This window comes from Chinchilla lanigera, unplaced genomic scaffold (assembly GCF_000276665.1).
Source record: "Chinchilla lanigera isolate Chin_1 unplaced genomic scaffold, ChiLan1.0 scaffold00016, whole genome shotgun sequence".
In the NCBI taxonomy this organism is placed as follows: Eukaryota; Metazoa; Chordata; class Mammalia; order Rodentia; family Chinchillidae; genus Chinchilla; species Chinchilla lanigera.
Window position 1 is genome coordinate 27,055,951 of NW_004955417.1, and position 21,796 is coordinate 27,077,746.

Genomic DNA, 21,796 nt, shown 5'->3' on the forward strand with positions numbered 1-21,796 from the left:
ATATGTGAGGCCCTGGGTTCAAGCCCCAGTATCACATTTGCCCCCCACAAGAAAAAAGCTCCTATACGCCACACTCCATACTTCTAATTATATAAAGCAACACACATATTTACTTATTTATAGGGTGGAAGAAGAGACCACAATTACCTCTAAATGTTAGCAGCAGAGATCTCTGGGTTGTGGGTAGTTTTCTATTTGGATAAAATTTAACATTGCCCACCACTTTTATGAATCTATCTGCTTAACGTTTTCTTTCAGTAAGTGTAACTGGCCCCAAGGTGACACTCCCCCCGCAAAGCGCTATCTTCCGACTGCCCCTCCCGCCAGATACCCTTGGTGCCAGACTCACCACCAGTATAAACTGCTCTCCAGCTGGGCGCAAGTGTAAAGGGCACAGCAATGCAGAGAGACAACTCGCTCTCCTTGGAGTTCGGCATGCGCCTGTGCAGCATGCTCCAATCTAGAAGCCACAGAGCTTAAAGTTTCATCCACCCACGTAGCAACCTAAAGGATAAAATATTAGGGGGAAACGAAAACAAGCAGTTTTTCCAAAAGGAATGCAGTTGAAATTAGGGGCAGGGCCAAGCCTGGTGGGAAACTCCTGTAACCTCAACTACCTGGGAGGCAGGAAGATCGCAAGTTTAAAGCTACTTAGGGCAATACAGTGGTGCCCTGTCTCAAATCAAGAGGGCTGGGGGTGGAGCTCAGTGGCAGATGGCCTGGGTTCAATCTCCAGTACCCAAAACAAAAGTGAATAAAACCCAGGGTAATTGTGCATACTGGAGCTCTAAAATGTCTGCAGCTAAATACTGTTATTGTATTTACTGTTATAGCACTTAAGTACTTCAGAAAAGATTCTTAATAAGACTAGAAAATAAAGTACGTCCTCCACCATGTAAACCAACATAGCAGCTATTGAAATCAGTGTTTGAAGCCAACTTTAAGGCATTAATCTTAAACATTTGTTCCAACAATGTTTAATAGAATTTCGTGACTTCAAAGCCAAACTGATCACTTGAGGTATAACATCCACACTGTTCCAATCTATCTTTTCTTAAAATTTCCTCCTTTCCCCTTTGAATTTTGAGAATATTTTCCTCTTTCCTTACAGCAGAACTCTACTTTAAAGGTGGATTATTAGTATAGTGATCAACTAGCCAACACAAAAATAAGATACGGATTATTCTCCTAAGGCTTAAAACACCGTATTTATGGACCTAGTTAGACAGAAGGATAGAAAATGGAAAGATGAAAAGGGCAAGAAGAGAAAGAAAATCAAGAATATAAGCATGAAATGTTTACAATGCAAAGTGACTCCTACCTTGTTATTTTCTGTAGCTACAGTTGCTCTTATGCTATTTGCAGACAGGAGGACTATCTTTTCATTGGTTAACCCCAAAAATGTTGCTCTTGGATGATGTAATGAAGGATTCTTTGAAAGCATAAGAAAAATGATTACTATCTGTATGCGGATATGTAGCGCTGTTCAATGCAAAGCTCCACACATCATAGTACCTGGGCATTTCTGTAGGGCTCCAACTCGCTCCACTTCCACTGATAAAGCTCCCCTTTGCTGCTCACAGCCAGCAGCTCAGAATACAAAGCCCCAATGCAAATGAATTTTGTTCCATCCTGAAAGTAAAAATAACACAACACTAGCAACCCAGGGCTTCTCCGCCCACAGGCTTGGACACTGCCCTTAATCCCTGGATCACATCTAGTTTAACACGTGGACACAGTGGCCACAGCTGCCCACGTCCCCAGCACAGCCCACAGCTCCTCTGGCCCGGCTCCCCCAGTCCCTCTCCTATCTCCCCTAGCCACTCTCGCTGGTCTTCTTCCTTGTGGACCTCATCCTGAGGCGCTATCCTTGCGGTGCTCTCTGTGTGTGTGATTTTTCCTCTGCTCGCTCGCTCGCTCCCTCTTCCACCGAAGGGTGGCTGCACTGTCTACGCAAGCACCCCTTGTCTCCCGCTGGCCTGCAGACGCCAGCACTTCATGATGCAGCACACCCGCTCCTTTGTCACACACACACAGGCAATGTCTCCCTCACAACTCTGTACCAACACATAGCTGGCCAGGTGGTGCTCAGCAAGAGTGCCCGACAGGTGACGGGGTGGGAATGGGAGATGAAGGAGGGACGCACACTCAGGAGAGAAGACCCCTTCCCAGGATTGTATCTGACTCCAAGTCGATGAAACAGATGTCCACGTCTTAAGGTAAATGTTTATGCAATAATTAAGAAACAAATCATAAAATCTTAGGCAAAAAATGTAAGTATTTACTACAAATGCTAACTTTTTAAAACAAGCCCAATCACCAAAGTCATGAAGTACCTCAAAAATCTCTCAGCAAAACCTGCCAGTAACAGATCTGAGGCTGTACAGTTTCCTTTTGTCCTATGCACTATTTCTCTCCCTTCTGAAATGCCACAGGCTAAAATAATGGTGTTTTTCTGCCCTACTACGCAATTCCATTTATCTTATTTGGTGAGATAAGATTCCAGTGCTCAACTAAAGCCTTTGTAAAGTCTACCAAGATCTACAATACAACAACAACCAGCTATGCCTCAGACTCGTACAGAAAAATGCTCGTTTTAATGTTCATTTTACCAATACCATTCAGCCTTGTTTTCACTTGGGGGAAAGAGATCACATCTGCAATTCTGCATCAAATCTCACCCTTTCTACTTCCTTTTCTCTTCTCGACCTCTTGGTTCAAATAAAAGGTAGCAGGATCAGACTAAGTTGAGCCCAAAACCTGGGTCCCACACATATGGGGAAATAGTACAAATTACATTATTTTTCTGCACGCACTGGCCCACATCTAGAAGAGGAATCGTAATACTCACATGAGAGCAGGTGATTAATATACACAGTGCACAGCACAGAGCCCAGTGCCAAGGAAGCCTCAGTCAATCGAAGTAGATTTTTATCTCCTGCAGTTCAGATCCGAGGTCTCCCACCTCAGAAAGTCACACCTCCTCCCTTATTTAAACAGAGTCACACACACCACCTTCTCTGTCCCAACAGCCATCCAAGTGAGCCCTGCTTCGGCCTCCTCCCAGTACCAGTACCGGGAAGCTCACCTGGGACACGTCTCGCCGCACTAGCCTTTTCTGCCAGTGGCAGTCACAGTTCCAGATGCTTCACAACCCATCTTCTCTCCATTAGCTCCTAGTCACAGGTCACTGCTCTGTCCTCCACCTTCATGATTAATTTCTCCATCTCCCTCACAACACCCACCCTCCCTAGCACAGGCCCTGCTCTGTCCTCAGCCTCAGAGACTCCATCCTTTGCAGCACCACCCACTCAACGTGCCAACCTCCTGACCCAGAGCCACCGGAGCACTCAGCCTGCTTCCCCTCCCGTCTCCGCTGCCCCTGCCTGGCTGAGAGCCGCATAACCCCTCTCCAACAGCATGCCACACTTCTAGCTCCACTTTGTGGGAAAACGACAGGTATCGTAGCTTCAGTCCAGCTACTCGAGGCTTTCCTATCCCTGTCTTTCTCCCACACCATTATTCTAGCACACAGCATTCCAAAGGGGACAGAAACAGTCCGCAGGACCAAAGGAAACTACAGCCTCAGACCTGTCACTGGCAAGCTTCTCCCACAATGCCAACAGTGTTCACTTCCTTAGAAACAGACTAACAGAGCAAAGCCACACCACACTCTGCACGTCGCCTCTCCAGGGACTCTGCTGCCTTCTCCTTTCCACGGAGCGACGCTGGCCTCCTCGGCGAAACTAGGGCCCCTTGCCATACTGCCTGCACCCCCTGACCTCCCAGCTTCTCACCACACCGAAGCAACTCCACACATTCACTGCTCACTGCCAACACACCCCACCACCCACTACCTGGACGGCCTCTGCTGTGTGGGCAATGCGTACATCACCTCAGTGCAGCGCCAGGGGCCTGGACTATGACAGCCTCTGCCAACCCTTGACAGGTGGGATCGGCCTTTCCTGCTGTGACCTCTACATGCTGCCACCCACAATTTCAGCTTAGCACTGGTGATGACGGGACACGCTGCCTCCAGTGACGCGGCACTCCCCAAGGAGTCCTGCTGGCACACAGCAAGGAACAGGAGCACGCCAAGCCACCCCTGAATGGACAAACTGACCTCAACTCCACACTAACTGCTAACGCCGTGCAAGGAGGGTAACCCCGAGGAAGCACGGCCTCTAGCCCAGAGGTACAGGACCTGCCGCTGGCTGCCTGCTTCTGCTGACCCCTTGCACTCCTGCGCACATGGAGACACTGGATAACCAGAGACCCAGAGGGCAGCACATTTGAGTGCTCGCTCACTCGCTCGTAACAGCCGAAGAACGGCACTTTTATCGTTTTCAGGAGATACTAACTGGTGCCTCTGAGCAAGCCGGGGACTGCTTGCACCAACCAGGAAGAGTAGATTGGGCACTGTTTCCATACAGATACACAATGTGTAGCTCCATTTTAAAAAATAAATAAATAAACAAACCATTTGAAGCTGAACGTAATCTCTAAGTTTGGAGCTGACTGTAAGATATGCAAGCGTTAAATTAGAAACCGCTCCCTGTGGGAAAGAGACCACTGGAGGGACAGAAACCACGCTGTGGCGAGGCACGCACTCCTGAGCATACTGACATCGAGACTGATATTTTGAAACAGTTGGTCTTTTTTTTCCAAAACTTTCTCCCCAAAAACCGCCCTTTTTGTGAATGCTTCATTTCCTCCCAGGAAACACTAGCTCCTGCCTGCTGGACGTCTGCTCACACTTTCCCTTTTCCTTCTCTCTGCCCGCCTCGCTGCTTCTCCTGGAGATCACCTTCTTACGAAGCAACAGCATCTGTGACATACCTGGCTGACGGGACAGATGTTTCGTGGAAGCTTCCAAATGTCAATAGGAACAAACCCACTCCCACCCGCAGCCAGCTGTCCTGTCTCACTGCCTGCCCGGTGGACACGGAAACCAAGCCAGGTGCAGCAGCAAGACCAACAGAGACGCCTCCTTCCAGCTACAGGCTGCTCCATGCGCTGCAGCACAGAGCCCGTGCCAGGCGCCTGACGACGCTCAGCATGGGGAAACAGTGCTCTCTCCCCAACACTACTACACACAGGAGACGTGCCAATTCACAGCAGCAACCTCATCATTCTGGTTTCTTTATTACAACAAGGAGCAAGCTCTTCTCTCTGACTTTGGAGAGCTCTGTGAGGAAATGTGCATCCTGAGTAAATGCAGACCGTGTGCTTCCGGCAGAGCGTGGTGCGCAGGTTTTCATCTATGGGCTTCTGTGACAAAACGCATGTGTGTGAGGCTCACGTCACGAGGTTACGGCTGGACAGAGTGGCAACACCTGCAGCCCCACCTTCTCGGAACAGAAGCAGGGCGCTGGCAACTCAGTGAGACCCTGCCTGCGAAGGGGATTTTAAAAGAGCTGGGATGCAACTCAGTGGTAGTGCACTTGCCTGCTAGTTCAGGGCACTGTGCTTCATCTCCAGATAGAAAAATACACACGCAATGTTGCGATGTAATGCGCTCACACAGGTGGGAAAATGGCTACTAAGGTGAAGCGTCTACCACCTATCACCTCCTGGTTACTTCTGGATGTGAAACACAGAAGTTCCAACACAACTGTATTAACACCAGTCCTCTCCTGTATATCTTATTTCTAGACATATTGACCTTACACATGTATATATGCTACTCTGTATATTTTGTATGAACCAATTTCTTCTCCCATCTATAGTAACCAGTTTTATTCTCTATACTTTTTGTTTTTTTGTCTTTTTAAGGCAGAGTACCACTATGTAGTTCAGGCTGGCCTTGAACTCACAGCAATCCTCCTGCCTCAGATTCCGGAGTGCTGGGATCACAGGAGTGCGTCACCATGCCCAGCCTTTCTCTGTACCTTTGACTTTTGATTTTTTAAAAAGGATTCCATACAGAAGTGAGGTCACACAATGGTTTCCTTATCTCAGCACAGGTCCCACACGGTGTGGCCGATAGCAGGACCTCCTGCTAAGTGACCTTGGCGTATGTGGTGGGCCACGTTCGCCTGTGCATTGCAGGCACCATGCGGCAGTGTGGGGACTCCTCTGGGGAAGACACTTAGAAGAGAAGCTGCCACTCCACTCTCTGGGGGTTCCCATACTGTGTTCCGGAACGGCTGTCCTGGTCTTCGCTTCCAGGACAGGGTGCCAAGACACCCTGTCCTCTGTCAACGTGCACCTCCTGTGTTCACAGTAGCCATACTAAGAGGTAGCAGACAATGTCTCATGGTGGTTTTAATTCATATTTCCTTTACAATCAGTGAGGCTATGTACCTTTTCATGTATCTGGGGCTAATTTTATGTCTTCCTTTGAAGTCTCATAAATAATTCAACAGGTATATTCAGGCCTTTTACTTATTTTTTTAAAAAAATGATTTATATTTCTGATGCTGACTTGTACAAGTTCTTTATTAATTTTGGATACTAATCCCTATCAGCTACCTGGCACCCAAGTATTTTTTCCCAATCTCTAGGCTGCCTTTTCATTCCGATGTTTGCTGTGCAGAGGGTAGATTAGTGCTACTTATTTTTGTTCGCTTAGACAGTCTTTTAGGGTGAGATCAAAAAGTTGTTGCCAAATTAATTAGAACATACTACGTCTACATCACTTTTTCCCCTCAGTTCTGGGGTTTGAGCCCAGGACCTTCACACTGAACTACATCCCCACCCCTTTTTATTTCTGAGACAGGGTCTTACTAAGTTTCCCAGGCTGGGCTGAAACTTGCCATCCTCCTGTCTCAGCCTCTCCTGAGTGCTAGGATTTCAGAAGTGCACCACCACAGCTGGCCATCTTGGATGCATTCCGAATTGATTTTTCTGTATACTGTAAGAGCTGGATCCCATTTCATTCTTTTGTGTGTAGAAATCCCACTTTCCCAGCACTACCTACCGAAGCAACTGTCCATCCTCACCCAAATCCTCCGGGACCTGACACTGGGTTTGTGTCTGAGCTCTCTTATGGTCCACTAGTCTGCTGCTGCTTTTGCCTCAACAGCCATCCTGATCACTATGGCAGATTTTAAATCAGTAGTTGTGATGCCTCCAACTTTTTTTCTTTCTCAGTATAGCTTTTTGTGGCTCCATATGAATTTTAGGGTTTTTTTTTTTATTTTTGTGAAGAATGCAAATGAATTTTGATGAAGTTGTATCAAATCTGTATATTGTTCTAGGCAGTACAAAATTTTAACACTATCAACATTTCTTTAGTTGTTTTTTGTTTTTTTTTTTTTAAGACAGTTTGTAGTTTAGGCTGACCTTGAACTCACCATTATGTAGCCTAGACTGACCTCAAATTTGTGGTAATCCTGCCTCAGCCTCCACAGTGCAGTGCTTATAGACGTGTACCACAATGCTCAGCTCAACAACACCAACACTTCTAATCCATGAACACAGGGTACTGTTTTCTTCTTTGTGTCTTACTCAGTTTCTTTCGTCGATCTTTTTTAGTTTCCAATGTAGGAATCTTTTACTTTACTGGTGGGGTTTTTTTTGCGGGGGGGTTATTTCCTTGATTTCTTTTCAGCTAGGATATTACATGTATAAATAAATAAATGCTACAACTTTTATATAATGATTTTGCATCCTACAACTTTACCAAATTACTTCTAACAGGTTTTTGTGGACTCCTACATATGGCATTATGTCATCTGCAAATAAAGATAATTTTGTTTTGTCCTTTTGGACTACAAAAGAGGAAGGTACTTTTCTTCTTCCTTGGATTTCTTTCTTTTCTCCTCATACACTTGCTAGTGCTTCTAGTACTACTGCTGCACAAGCAGCAAAAGCGAGCCCCAGATCGTAGAGGAAAAGCTCCCAGTTGTTCCTCATATATTATGACGTCAACTATAGGCTTCTCATAATTGCCCCTTTAAGTTGATGCATTTTCCTTCTTCATCAAAACTTTAGAAGGGTTTTTATCAAGTAAAATCTGCTGACCTTTGTCAAATCCTTCTTTGTTTCGTTTTTGTTTTATCTTTTTGAGACAGGGTCTCACTATGCAGTTCAGGCTAGCCTTGAGCTCACTTTGTAGCCCAGGCTGGCCTCGAACTCGCACCAATCTTCCTGCCTCAGCCTCCCGAGTGCTGGGATTACCGGAGTGTGCCACCACGCCCGGCTCAAATCCTTCTTTGTGCAGTGAGAGCATTACACAGCTATTGTCTTCAATCACACTGAATTGATTCGTGCGCAGGAACCATCATTCGTGCCAGGTCATGCCTGGTCCAGTTGGTCAGGATGCACCTTGTTTTCCGTATGCTGTTACTTTACTAAGAATTTCTGCATCCAAGCTGATCACAGATAATGGCCAGGTATCAAGTCAACTGGGCTCAGGTATCAAGATGATGCTGGCTTTATAAAATGCTGTGGTTTAGGCTCTTGCTGGAACAAGTTCATATAAGCATGCAGTTACAATTCGCATGTAAAATACTGAGCAATACACACAATTTTAATTTAAGGCAAAATGCAAATGGGACTAAGCAGTAAGAATGGAGTCACGTTAGATAGTCACCTAACTGCAAGACCGCCTCTCCTGCTTAAACTGAACTGCCAAAGCTTTTTCCTATCTGCAAAGTAGAATGATCAGTCACATAAGCCAGAAAAACGTTCCAACTTTACATGGCTGGCTGGCTGGATGCAGGGGAGAGACAATAAGGCACAGGGACAGACACCAGAAGCAGGACAAGAAGGGGGAAGAGGGAGAAAGGAGGCGGATGGATGTGGGGGCGCCGTGTACTAAGAAAGTTGATGTCTTCAGGCACAATTCTCAGCCCAGTATGAAAGAGCTACCCAGGCTGGGAGTACAGGCTGTGCCCTCCCTCTGCCTTCTGTCATACATTACTTGGTTAGGGCCACAGAGCAAGTGGCAGAGTTTGGACGTGAGATCCCACGGTCTGGTGCCACAGTTCTTGCCCGTCCAGTCCCTCTGCAAGGCACCCCTGCCTCCCCATGGCCTCCAGGCCCAGCCCATCAGAGCACCTTGGCAGGGGACCTCTGTTCCCCTTCTCCCGGCAAACACCGACCTGACACCTAGCAGAAGACCTAACATTCGCAGGATATATTTAGTCAAGGTTACTAAATGAGTAATGACTGATCTTTGCCACTGTCTTCATAAAACTTTCAATATTCCTACAATCGTTTCCAATGAAGTACTTATATTGGCCTTGACATTTAACTCAAAAGAATAATTTTGGGAAGAGGGGTGATCAAAATATACAGTAAGTGCTTAAATTTTAAGAAGTATTATAGTAAAAGATACACTGCCCCCTCAAAATACCTTCACTTCAAAAATATCCCATTGTCCTTGCCACTTTCTGAAGCAGTTCTGGAAGTCCTCTCTCCCGAATGTCTCTACAAGGTGTGATCAAAACCCTGGGGAATGTTGCTGCCCAGTGCCATTCAAAAAAGGGCAGGTTTGTAAAACATAACGCTGCATCTTCATCCTCCTTATTCAACATACCTGCACTGTGCCACTTCTAGCTTCTCCCAGAAATCAAAATGGCCGCAAAAGGTAAACATTTTAAATTGATTCAGGACATTGAGGCAGCCACAACAGTGCAAACTATTTCTAAAAAGGACTTCCAGAACGGCTTCAGAAAGTGGCAAGAGCAATGGAATAAATGTGTTTAGGGTGAGGAAGAGTACTACGAGAGGTAATAATGCATAATTAACATATCTTTTACTGTAATAACTTTTTTAAAAATTTTAAATATTCACCATATTTTTAATACCACCTTGTATTATAACTTATGGATACCTCAAATTATTGTCATCAAAAGATTAAACTATAAAGGCTTAAAGAAAAGAATATTCCATCATTAAAGAAACTTCATCAGTCTACAAAATGGTAAAATGCGAAGGTACTAACTAGCTGTTCTAAGCAGATGTTGGGAAAGTATTATTAATTCAATTAATTTAAAAATAGCACGCCACTTGCATCCTAACCTAAGACAAATTGGAAAACACTACAGATACTAACTTCACTTCACATTTAAGAATGTTGCATTAAGCCATTTCTAAAATTAAGCTGGTTGGGGCTGGGGATTTAGCTCAGCGGCACAGCGCCTGCCTGGCAAGCATGAGGTTGTGAGTTTGATTCCTGGTGGGGGGCGGGGGGGGATCAAATTAAGCTGGGGTGCATATTTTGACCCCAAAGACGAATGATTCCACTCGTATATAGAAGGTATTAAGACCCAGCAGGAAAGGGGCTGGGGATTTAGCTCAGTGGCAAAAGCGCCTGCCTGGCAAGCGCAAGGTCATGAGTTCGGTTCCTGGTACCGGAGAAAAACCAAAAAAAAAAAAAAAAAAAAAAGACCCAGCAGGAAAATAGCTACTGACCACGTTCCCTGGTTCCACTGCTAAATCAAATCCACCACTGAGAAGCCACGTCCATGCAGAAAGAAAGACACCACAGCTCGTCATGCATAGGAATGAAGGCTCAGAAAAACTCTACCAGACCTTCTCCAGCAGACCACCGCGTACAAAATGAAGACTACCTTTCAGCATTCTGATAGGCTGAAGGTGGAGAATTATACTGCTTTATGAAAATAATGCAAGAGCTACCAAGATTGTATTGAGAGCTCAACCTAGATTACAGAGACCCACATTTTTAAAGAATAAGTACTGACCGGTCATTGGAGTTAGTCACGTGCCATCTGTCTCCTGTTCTAGACTCCAGGCTGCTCTTGGTGACCAGCAGCTCACTGCCTACAGAAAGTGATTCCTGAGTGCTCTTCCATGGCCCTGCTTTCTGAGTGTTACCTTAAAGACGGAACTCGCCGGCTGTGGTGGCACATGCCTGTCCCAGCCCTCAGGACAATCACCATGAGCTGGAGGCCAGCCTGGGCTACACAGTGAGTTCAAAGCCAGCCTGAACTACATAGTGATAACCTGTCTCAAAACAAAACAAAACAGCACAACACAACATAAAACAACAACAATATAAGCCACAGCACATGCCTCCACATTCCACCCCACCCAACACATTAACCACCCCCACCTGCATTTGACAGAGGTCACCACCCCAGCCATGGTGGGAAATCAATATGGTCCTGAATGGTGCCAGGTCATTTGGGTTCTGTCTGGGGCCTGCAGCGTAGAGCCACTGCCCACCCCCACCTCAGACCTACAGCGGCCTGGAGGCAAGTCTCCTCCCTGCACTGGTCCTCCATCCTTATTGTGAGGGTCCTACAGACAGTGTCTAATGGATGTGTTGGGGACTGTAAGGGTACTCAATAGTTTAAGTAAGCCAAACCGGTTTGCTTCCACAGAGTGGAAAGTTATGGTGCCTACAATGCAGAAGGTTTTGTGTGTGTGTGTGTGTGTGTGTGTGTGTGTGTGTGTGTTGCGGGGGGGGGGGGGGGGGGGAGGGACGACGACAGGGTCTCTGTACTGTATGTAGTTTAGGCTGGCCTCAAACTCACAGTGATCCTCCTGGCTTAGCCCCTCTCAAGTGCTAGGATTACAGTTTTTAAGACACCATGCCTGGTTAGATCGCAGTTTTGAGCTAATATTTCATTTTCCATGATGTTATTTTAAATTATGCATTTCACAGATAAAAGTCCAGAGAGAGGACAATTATTTCACACAGTTTGTCTTTCTTTCATTCAGTGTCTAAACAATCAAATTCTGTCTGAAGTTAATACTTCATAAAGCATTAGAAGCTATCTCTGAAAACAAGCTCTACCTTAGACACATGCCTGTCAGCAGAGGCCAACAAAGACTGGTTAAATATGACGGAAGGCACAGGAGCAGGGGAAAAGCCTGCTACACTTGTTCTGTTCAGAAATACCTTCACTGGGCGAGACTGTGGCACAGTGGTAGAGCACCTGCCCAGCATGCTCAAGGACCTGCGTTTAACCCCTAGCACCACATACATGCACGCACACACACACAGAGAAAACCATGACACAAAAATACTTTCATTAATGAAACTAACACATGATAAAAAAGCCTGGACAAGTAATAAGTGTCAACACTAGCAAAGGGTTCCTGAGTCTGCTGTTGCCATGCCCTGCCAACAGAAACAACCCAGGCAAGGAAAACAGGAAACAGTGAACAAACACACACACAACCACCCCTATCATACGAAGTAAAAGCATGAAGCAGAACTTGGGACATTTCCAGTTTCATGGAAATAAGTAAGAGAATGCAGTTCGGGAAAAGTCCGGCAGCTGCCAAAGGAAACAGAATAACCTTTTGCTTCCAAAGACAGTGATTAAAATTCATGTTCTCTCTTGCATTCAAGTTTTCCACATGACCTAAAAACAGTGGAAAGTAAATGCACTGCACTAAGTCTGGCAATAACTATGGAAACAGAAATTTCGAAAGTTCAGTAACATTTTCCCCAATTCAAGTTCAAATTTTCAGAGAAAAGAACTCCAGGCCAGACTCTCCTTATCTGCTGGTGATTAACCTCTGAGTTCCCAACTTCTGGGCTATTTCTGCTTAAGAAAATTTCCTACCCAACTATCTGAAAAAGATTAAAAAAAAAAAACCAAAAAAACCAGGAAATACATACACTTCCTACAGCAGCCTTAGAAGGTGAATCAGCAACTGCTTAAGCCATGATAGGCAGCGATTCCGAGTCACCATGCAGCCACAGGCTGGTGACACCAGACTCGACCTAGCAATCCCAGATGCTCTCTGGGCACACTCGGGTGCCAGTCCTCAGGGGCCACACAGAGCTGCAGCCTGACCTCCATCGTAGGTTTTGTCTCCCTCCACAGTCTCAGCAAAGGGCCTGCAAGAAGTCACAGCCACTCTGGGACAGCTAATTCATGTAAGAAATAAAGGTCTACATCCTGTGCTGCAGGAACTTGCCCCCTTCTCACTGCAAAATGAGCCAAGCCCATCTCTACCACAGCTAGGGGGAGTAATTACTCTCTGAAAAGCCCCCAGGGCAGAATGCTGAGTGCTGTGGGCAAATCCACCCCATTGCTCTTCTGCTTGCCTGAAGGAGGAAGAAACAAGCACACTCAGGCAGGCACTCAACACATCTTACCCAGATGACTCATGCAATGTCAATCAAGGTAGTCTACTTACTGTACTGTAAAACGAGACAAAAATATCATTTTGTTTGTGTTTTTTCTTTTTTTGAACAGCAATACAAAAATATGAATAAATTAAACAAAACTTTCCAGAAAGGGGGAAAAAAGGAACTTGCTAAGAATCCACCTAAATGGGAAGGGTGTGAGATTTTTTTCCAAATACCTTGTCAGGCCACCACTGCAGATCTTCACCTAGCGACACTGGGCTCTGCACGGGTGTGTTTTTCTTGTCCAAGCTGGGCTCTCCTTCTTTGCTGGTAGAACCCCTTTCATTATCAAATGAGGCTCCATCAAGCCACCTTCTCTCACGTAAACGTAAAACGGATTCACGTTCACGCAACAGCTCAGAGTCTCTCTCTAAGGGAAGAAGGAGAACTGGTATGCAATTGGGTCACACCAGTGGGATAAAAGTAAGCCACTCTCTAGTAAAGACCCTTCAGGATGCAACTAACAGCAGTTCATCTATTCACAAAAGCTTATGTAAATGCGTATGTAACAGAGCTGACCTGCCACACTGGAAATACTGATCCTTTCCCAGTGAGTGGATACAAATTATAAACTAGTATTTTTGTTAAAACTATGCAGAGGCAAACTTTTCCATTATTGCAACTACATATATTTTAGGGCTGAATTATTTTATTTTAAACTTGATTTTGATCTTCAATGGAGTTTTAAAATTCTGACTTTCATTAGAAATGCATACTATAAGCATTTTTACTTATAAAAGAGAAAATGTGCATAATTAGGATTTCAACATGTTAGATACAGGTAGGCAAACCAAAGAAATATTTGTTACAAAGTCTCCAGTTTTTTTTTTTAAATCCAAACCTGAGAAAACTGCATAATTAAACTACAAATAATTAACATAAACTCATTATAAAGGTTTTTCTTATTCAAAGTAACTTTATAGGCAATATTTTTATGGATAACTCATTAAAAAATTTAAGAAATAAGACTGGAGGACAGTTTGCTTCTTTGGGGAAGAGTCTTGATTTTCTTACCCAAAATGCTTCTCCCACAACTGGCCTACAAACTGTCTAAAGCCACTTTTTTTCAGTTTGCTTATACTTTACTTCCCACCCCCCATACTTTACATTTTAAAATAAGATAATCAAAATAAACTTTCCGAGACTTGGATAAGAATTAGAGACAACATTATAGCTGAATCATACAAAATTGCCATATATGTAGGTCAAAATTGGTCTAGTACCAGTTATTTCAGATGGTTCAAACTAAAAGTCTGTATGTGATGAACTCAGAAAAAGGGAAAAAGGACTTACTTGTATTAAGATACTGAATATTTGAAAATGCAGTATTTGATTCATTTAAGCCAATGAAGTATGCATTTACTGAAACAACTGTGAATCTATTATATATGTGAATCTATTATATAGTATGTCCAGTGTATTAAAAGATCACCCATAGATCTGTTAGTTTTTAAAAATCTGTTTTTAAGTACTAGATGTTTGGATCAATGTCTTAATAAAACACAGCACCTTTCCACTTTATTAATGGTCACTAAATACAGGTTATTTTTCTCTATTATTTCAATCAAGTAGTTTTGAATTCTAGAAAGTAAAGATACTAAGTTATAATCCAACCTAAAGCTTATTCAAAAATATACAGCTGGGCGTGGTGGCTCACACCTCTAATCCCAGCACTTGGGAGGCTGAGGCAGGGATCATTGTTGAGTTCAAGACCAGTCTGGGCTACAAAGTGAGCTCAAGGCCAGCCTAAACTACATAGCGAGACCCTGTCTCAAAAAGACAAAAATAAATACATATACATACAGAAAAGCTAGTTTAATGGTTTCAAAATCTTCTCTACCTTCTACTATGTACTATATTTTTTAAGGATTTCAAACTTGTAAAAGCACTTTAAGGTAATCATTTCTATACACTCAGTATTGGCCACTCCAATCCTACGTAGTAAAGTTCTCATACTTCACTCTTCCTTCTAACCAAGATTAAAGCAACAGAAGAATTGTTATTTTAATCAAATAAACTTCACAGACTTGTTTTCTAAGTGGTGCATGTCACAATAAGGTACAATTCTGCTTTTAGTTCAAAATCGGTATTTCTAATTACAGTTAGTAAGTCATAAGCCATGATAAATATTACATAATATAAACAAGATCGTCTCTAAAATACTACTGTGGCTCTTCAACATTAAAAAATAACTAGTTTAATGGCAAGGCTACATAAAAACACTAATAGGTAATGATTTCATCTACAGTAATTCTACAAGTTCAAATCCAGTGAGTCTACCACTATCTTTTCATATATCCAACCCCTGATCAAAAAGAAATAAATGCAAAATTACCTCGAGAAGAGCCCAGCCTGGAAAGTGATGAACGGCGAAAAGAAGGATAACCAAAATAGCTAATGTCCTCAGAAAACATGGCATCCGCATCAATAATAACACTTGGGTGGGCAGAATGAATGTCAGCATCAAGAAGGGACATGAGATCTTCTACAAACAGAGACAGACAAATACAAATGGAGCAGCTACAGACAGTGTACCCACAGACCCCAAAAGAACTCCAAAAATTAAATTATATCTAACTCTGTGACTGGTATTACACAAGGGTAAAAAGTAACTACTATCTAGGAAATAAAATTCATGTTATTAACATAGACTTTAGGGCTGGGGATATAGCTCAGCAGCACAAGCTCCTGCCTGGCAAGTGCAAGGTCTGGAGTTCGATTCCTGGTACCAAAAAACAAACAAAAAAAAAAAAACCATAGACTTTAAGGGACATGAGATGCACAACTGTTGTACATTTTTACTAAATTACTATACAAGAAAGATCATTCTTAAGATAGAAGACAATGGAGTTAATACCGTCAAGATTTAAATACAGCTCAGTTATCGTATGTTTTCAGTAATGAAGTTAAAAATATGTTGTTACCTGTCAGCCAAGAATAAAGCTCCACACATACAGCTGTACATGCACCAGGAACAAATAAATCCACAAGGCAATAACACTTCCCCTCAAAGGTACTTTACAATCAAAGCAAGCAGCTTTTCCGTGAGAAGTAGCTACTGCCTTTCAAAGTTACAAAAACAGCAGGATTTTACAGTTCCATTCCTTGGTGGAACCAGCAAAGCAGAGAGGAGAAGGCGACCTGGTGACCCACTCACCTCCAGGCAAATAGGACTCGCTGGCTGTGTCATCCCCGTCATCTCCGTCTTCGTCGTCTCGGCTAAGTAAATTATTTACAGCAAGGTTTACATCAAGATTTGTTCGCTGAAGTTCTCGAATAATGACACTTCTAGATTTGCCTTGTAGAACAACCTGGGCCTAAAATAAGAATGAATAAATAAGTAGGTGCTATGCAGCTTTTCTTATTATTTATCAAATACAGCTTTCTTGCCAAGCACACCCCCCAGGCACATCTATAAAGCCAGTTGCACAGTAAGCTGAGGCAGGAAGGATCTCAAATTTGAGGCCAGCAAGCCCCACTTAGCAAGATCCAGTCTCAAATTAAAATTTTAAAAAGGGCTGGGGATGCAGCTCAACATTCCCTGGGTTTAATTCCCAGTACCAGAAGAAGGGTGGGGCAGGAAAAAAAATTAGCTCTGTAGAATCAACACAAAAAAATCTATTTTGCAACTTACAGTAAGCCACACCTGTGCCCTTGAGGCTCAGCCTGGCCCTGCCTCACGGAAATGCCCCCTAGAGCCACACCTGCGAGATCAGCTCCTCCGGAATGACAGATGCTGGGATGACTGGCTGTGGCTGGCTGCCCAGGAGCCCTGAGCCTCTATCCCTCCCTGTCCGGATGACGCGAGTCTGTCGCCTCGAGTCCCGGGCACCCGCTGATGACCGGCCAGAGGACCCTCCTCCACTTCCACCCACTCCGGAACTCCAGCGGCTTCTAAGGATCAGAGAGTTTAGACAATCAGCATTTCAACAGTTTATTCTCAAAAGATTACTCCAGATCTCATTTTCATTTTTTTAAACTACACATTTTTATACTTGGCATTATTTTATAGTAATGTTTGGACAAAAAAATGTAATAGAACTGAGCTTTAAAGTAAGTATCCCAGGCCTGGGATATAGCTCAGCGGCACAAGTGCCTGCCTGGCAAGTGCAAGGTCCTGAGTTCGATTCCCAGTACCAAAAAAAAAAAAGTGTCCCATCTGGGTATGTAAGCACACCACTGTCGTCCCAGCACTCAAGGGGCTGAGGCAGGAGGATCACCACAATGTAGAGGCCAGCCAGGGCTACATACTGAGACCCTGTCTCAAAAAGGCAAAACCAACTAAACAAAAAAGCAGTCCCAATTTTTTAATGCTTAAATATAAATTCACTTTTTAGATAATACCAAACAGCTTTTAAAATGATTTTTTAAAAGATACATATACTCATTTCTTTCCATAACCCTAAAATGAACATATCTCACCTCTGTATCTGTTTTCGTTTTTGGTTCCAGGAATCAAACTCAGGACCTTGCACTTGCCAGACTAGTGTTATGCCCCTCAGCTACATCCCAGCCCCACATCTCACAGCTTGGAAAAAATCTTGCAGAGATTGAACTACGAAAATTCTGTTACACAAACGTACAACTCATTTTAGAGCTCAAGGGAGTTTGTGTAAAACGAAACACGTATTTGTGAAGACAGTATTTCATTATTATTTACCATTACGCTGATGGGGAATTTACTATTTAAAATATGTTCATTAATTTTTTTTCTAAATATAGAGAAAAGAAAAGAGGTGGACAGGTATGGCCTCCCTTATTACCCACATGCAAATAAAGAAGCTTCCTAGCATGCAATCTAGACAACCACGAAAGATCCCCATTCACAGTGAGGTCAGGATAGCACTGGCTTTTCTTAAGAGAACCAGGGATTTGTCGCTTGTGGAGCATTTTATGCCCAGCTCCTATGGCCTCACCCACAGCTGAAGCCCTTCATGGCCCATCTCATAGTTTTAATTGAACTTTCTAAGCTTTCTCATATATTAAACAATGATTCTCAAACCAGTACACATCAAACTGTGGTTTCTCTTCACTTAGCTGGAAAATCTGACCTCTACCTAAACAAACAAAAACCTTTCTAAGTAATTTCATTAGGGGGAGGAGGAGTCCCCCAGCAAAAATCAGCACCATCCTTCTGGAAGCCTTCCGTAATCATGCTTGTGCAGTGTTTGCATCTACAGCCCCAAACTGCCCGTGCTCGGGGCTGTAGTGTGAAACAGCACTTGTTTCCTCTACTGGGACAGACTTTACACAAGGCCTTTAACAACCATCAGTAGGCCAGAAGAAAAGACAAAGGGGCTTCATTAAAAGTACCTTACACTTAAGAAACACAATGAACACAATTTCCCTTATAGTGCTCTCAAAAATAATACAATACAGGAACAAACCTAACCAAGTCAAGACACACACCATGAAGTACAAAGCACTGACACAAGAGTTCAAGGAGACAGAAAAGATGCTCTGCAAGTTCATGGATAGAAAGAAGGAACACCACTGATTAAGAGCTCCACACTACCCAAAGCAATATACAGTCAACACAGTCTCTATCAAAATGTAAATAGCACTTTTTTTTTTCTTTTCTTTTTTTGGTCTTTTTGAGACAGGGTCTCACTATGCAGTTCAGGCTGGCCTTGAGTTCACTTTGCAGCACAGGCTGGTCTCAAACTCGACAATGATTCTCCTTCCTCCTGCCTCAGCCTCGTAAGTGCTGGGATTACAAGTGTGCACCACCACGCCCAGCTACAGTACTATTTTTTAAAGTAGAAAAATTGACCCTGAAAATTCACATGGAATCTAAGGGAACCTCAAAAAGCCTAAACTAGTCTTAAAAAAAAAGATAAAAATGGAAGATTCCCACTTTGATTTCAAAGCACATACAAGGCATCAACAATGAAAACAACATGGTGCTAGCTAGCATAATGACAAACAGAACCACAGAACAAGGAGCCCAGAAGGACACAAACAGTAACAATGTACTGAGACCACACAAGGGCAGGCTCTCCAACAAGGGGTGCTGGGAACCCTGGATACACACATGTGAAAGACTGAAGGGCCGAGGGTATAGCTCAGTGGCACAAGCGCCTGCCTGGCAAGCACAAGGTCCTAAGTTCGATTTCCGGAACCAGAAAAAAAAATGAAGACTAAAGCTGGCCCCTGCCTCACACCCAGAACAAAAACCAACTCTGGAGGATGGTAGCTCATTGGCAGAACACTTTCATGGCACACACGGGCCCCTTGGTTGATCCCCAGTACACCAAAATAAGTAAGAAATACAGAACTCAAAATCAATCAAAGACTCCAACACAACATCTACAACTCTAAAACCCCTACAAGGAACATGGAGGACAACCTCACAACACTGGACCAGGCAGTGACTTCTATGACACGACACCTTCAAAGCACAGTCACAAGAACACAAACAGACAACGCGACCACATTCACCTTCAAACTCTTCTACAGGAAAGTACACAATCAACAAAGTGAAAAGTAACCTAGACAATGGCGGAAAGTATGTGTAAGTCATGTATTCAATAAGGGGTTAGTATCTAGAATATGTGTGTATATGAGGCTGGTTGTAACTCAAGATTTACATGTAGAATATATAAAGAACTTGAACTCAATGAGGCATGATGGTGCATGCCTATAACCCCAGCACTCTCAGAGGCCGATGCAGGTGGACCACAAATTCAAATATAGTATGGGCTACCTAGCAAGACCCTATCTCAAAATTAAAAATAAAAAGGGCTTGGGATGTAGCTCAGTGTGAAGGCCCTGTATTCAATCCCCTGTACAACCAAAAGTAGGCAAATAAATAAAATACAGAACTACCACAAGATCCTGCAATCACACTTCTGGGTTTACACCCAAAAGAATCAGGCTGGGGTGCAGCTGAGGGCTAGAACACTTCTCTAGCATGCACGAGGCGAGCACCACTGGTGAGTCCCACTGGTGAGCCAGTCTCAAGGTCTGCACAGCCATGTCCGCAGCAGCACACAGAGCCCCAGAACTACAGAGGGGAAGGGCCGCATGGCCCTCAACACGCGGAGGGAGCCCTCCACTTGTCACAGCTTGGAGAAGTCAGGACACTATACTGACCATAGTGAGCAACAAGACACAACTACTGTACAATTCCATATATAAGAACAGAGAGGCTGCTTCAAGACTGGGCAGCAGGACACAGAGCTGTTTAATGAGTTTTGTGTCTGCAAGATGAAAAAGATCAAGAGACCCATTTCACAACAATGTCAATACAACACTATTAAGCTGTATAAATGGATAGGAGAGTGAGTTTTATTTATACCTTTCAATGAAAATTGAAATAAAATTTTAAATTTGAAAAATACATTCCAAAATGAAATCATGTTAAAAAGTAAAATAGAAATGTTCTCTTTTCCATGGTCTGCCTTCTCCCTCTGGCCAGACCGTCATCTCCATCGAGGAGCCCTGGGTAATCATGACTATGGAGGAACAAGAAAACAGCCTGTTGCTAGACACAGGTGTGAGTCTCTCGGTCCTTCTTTTCAATCCTGGCCTTCCTTCCAGCCATCATACCTCAGTGAAAGGAGTCACTGGTGAGGAGGTAATATGCTATTTTTGACAACCCTTAGACTATAACTCCTTAATAGGTCCCTCTTGCATATCTCTGTCTTCCTGAGAAACCACTCTGAAGATACCACCACGTATTACAGCAGCCATTGATATTTTCCTACTAATCTATCCATAACTGTGTAAAGTTTGTAATGTTCCTATCCTATTTCATAAATGGATGTATGTTTATTATTATGTGTTTCCTACAACAACCATTGAGAAGAGTTAATGATTTTTCAGTAGGTCACTCATGTATAGCTCTATTTATTTTCTTTAGAAGCCACTTTGAAGATACCAAAGTATAGTACAACTATTGATAATCTCCTACCTCTTTTGTCTGTAACTCACTATTATTTGTCTATTTGTTTTCCTGAGAAACTATTTTGTAGACAATAATATGTAAAATGATAACCATCGATAATTTCCTACCATTTTGTCTGTAATTTGCTAAGTCCCCCCTATTATTATGTTATCCTTCTTTTATTCTTTAAAATAAAAGAAAAAAAAAGAAATGTTCTCTTTTCAAGTTACGTGTATTATGATTAAGCAACAGAAATTAATATAGGATGCATAAACAGATATTCAAATCCACTGTTATGTCAGCACCTGTACTTCCCAGTTTCCTTTAAGTTACAAAGACCAAGTCAAGTAGAACTACTCTTCTGGAATTACTACACACTCAAAACCTAAGTCTTGTTTCAACCAGAATAGAGCAGAACCACACCAAAGACCTTAAAAAAGATGTGATGAGGGTGACCCTGTGTTCCAGTTTCTTGGGACAGTGCCCATTTAAGTCTCTTCTCTGCACTTAATTACTACAGTTGTCCCAACCTGGACAACAAAGGACATGGTCAGCGGTGACAGAAGAATGATGTGCTATTTCCACCAAGTAACTCATACCATTTGCCCCCAAGCAAACACTGCTAGAAAGCCGACCAGATACAATGCATGGTCCAGGTAAGCATCTGCTGCCAGGCAGATCCTACAAGCGCCCCACAAAGACTGCCAGAGTGGGCGAGCGCCACTGACGAGGAGGCCAAGCTAACAGAAGAGGGAGCGTGTGTGGTGCTCCCAACGCCCAACTCGTGGGTGGCTGCTGATCTCAATCCATCAGGCCACCACAGCTGCGAGCTTGCCACCTCTGCT

The 21,796-nt window shown here is 43.5% G+C and overlaps 1 protein-coding gene across 1 annotated transcript in view; it reads right to left on the reverse strand.

Moving 5' to 3' along the window:
- The window catches only part of Ubr5 (ubiquitin protein ligase E3 component n-recognin 5), an 87,940-nt gene that overhangs the window by 58,379 nt on the left and 7,765 nt on the right, over positions 1 to 21,796 (reverse strand). The window contains exons 6-12 of the mRNA XM_013512704.1: positions 16,768 to 16,957; positions 16,221 to 16,380; positions 15,399 to 15,548; positions 13,240 to 13,433; positions 1,516 to 1,632; positions 1,322 to 1,432; positions 350 to 504 (exon numbers count right to left, since the gene is read on the reverse strand). Coding sequence (XP_013368158.1) covers positions 350 to 504; positions 1,322 to 1,432; positions 1,516 to 1,632; positions 13,240 to 13,433; positions 15,399 to 15,548; positions 16,221 to 16,380; positions 16,768 to 16,957 — 1,077 coding nt within the window. The remainder of the gene's footprint in view (positions 1 to 349; positions 505 to 1,321; positions 1,433 to 1,515; positions 1,633 to 13,239; positions 13,434 to 15,398; positions 15,549 to 16,220; positions 16,381 to 16,767; positions 16,958 to 21,796) is intronic.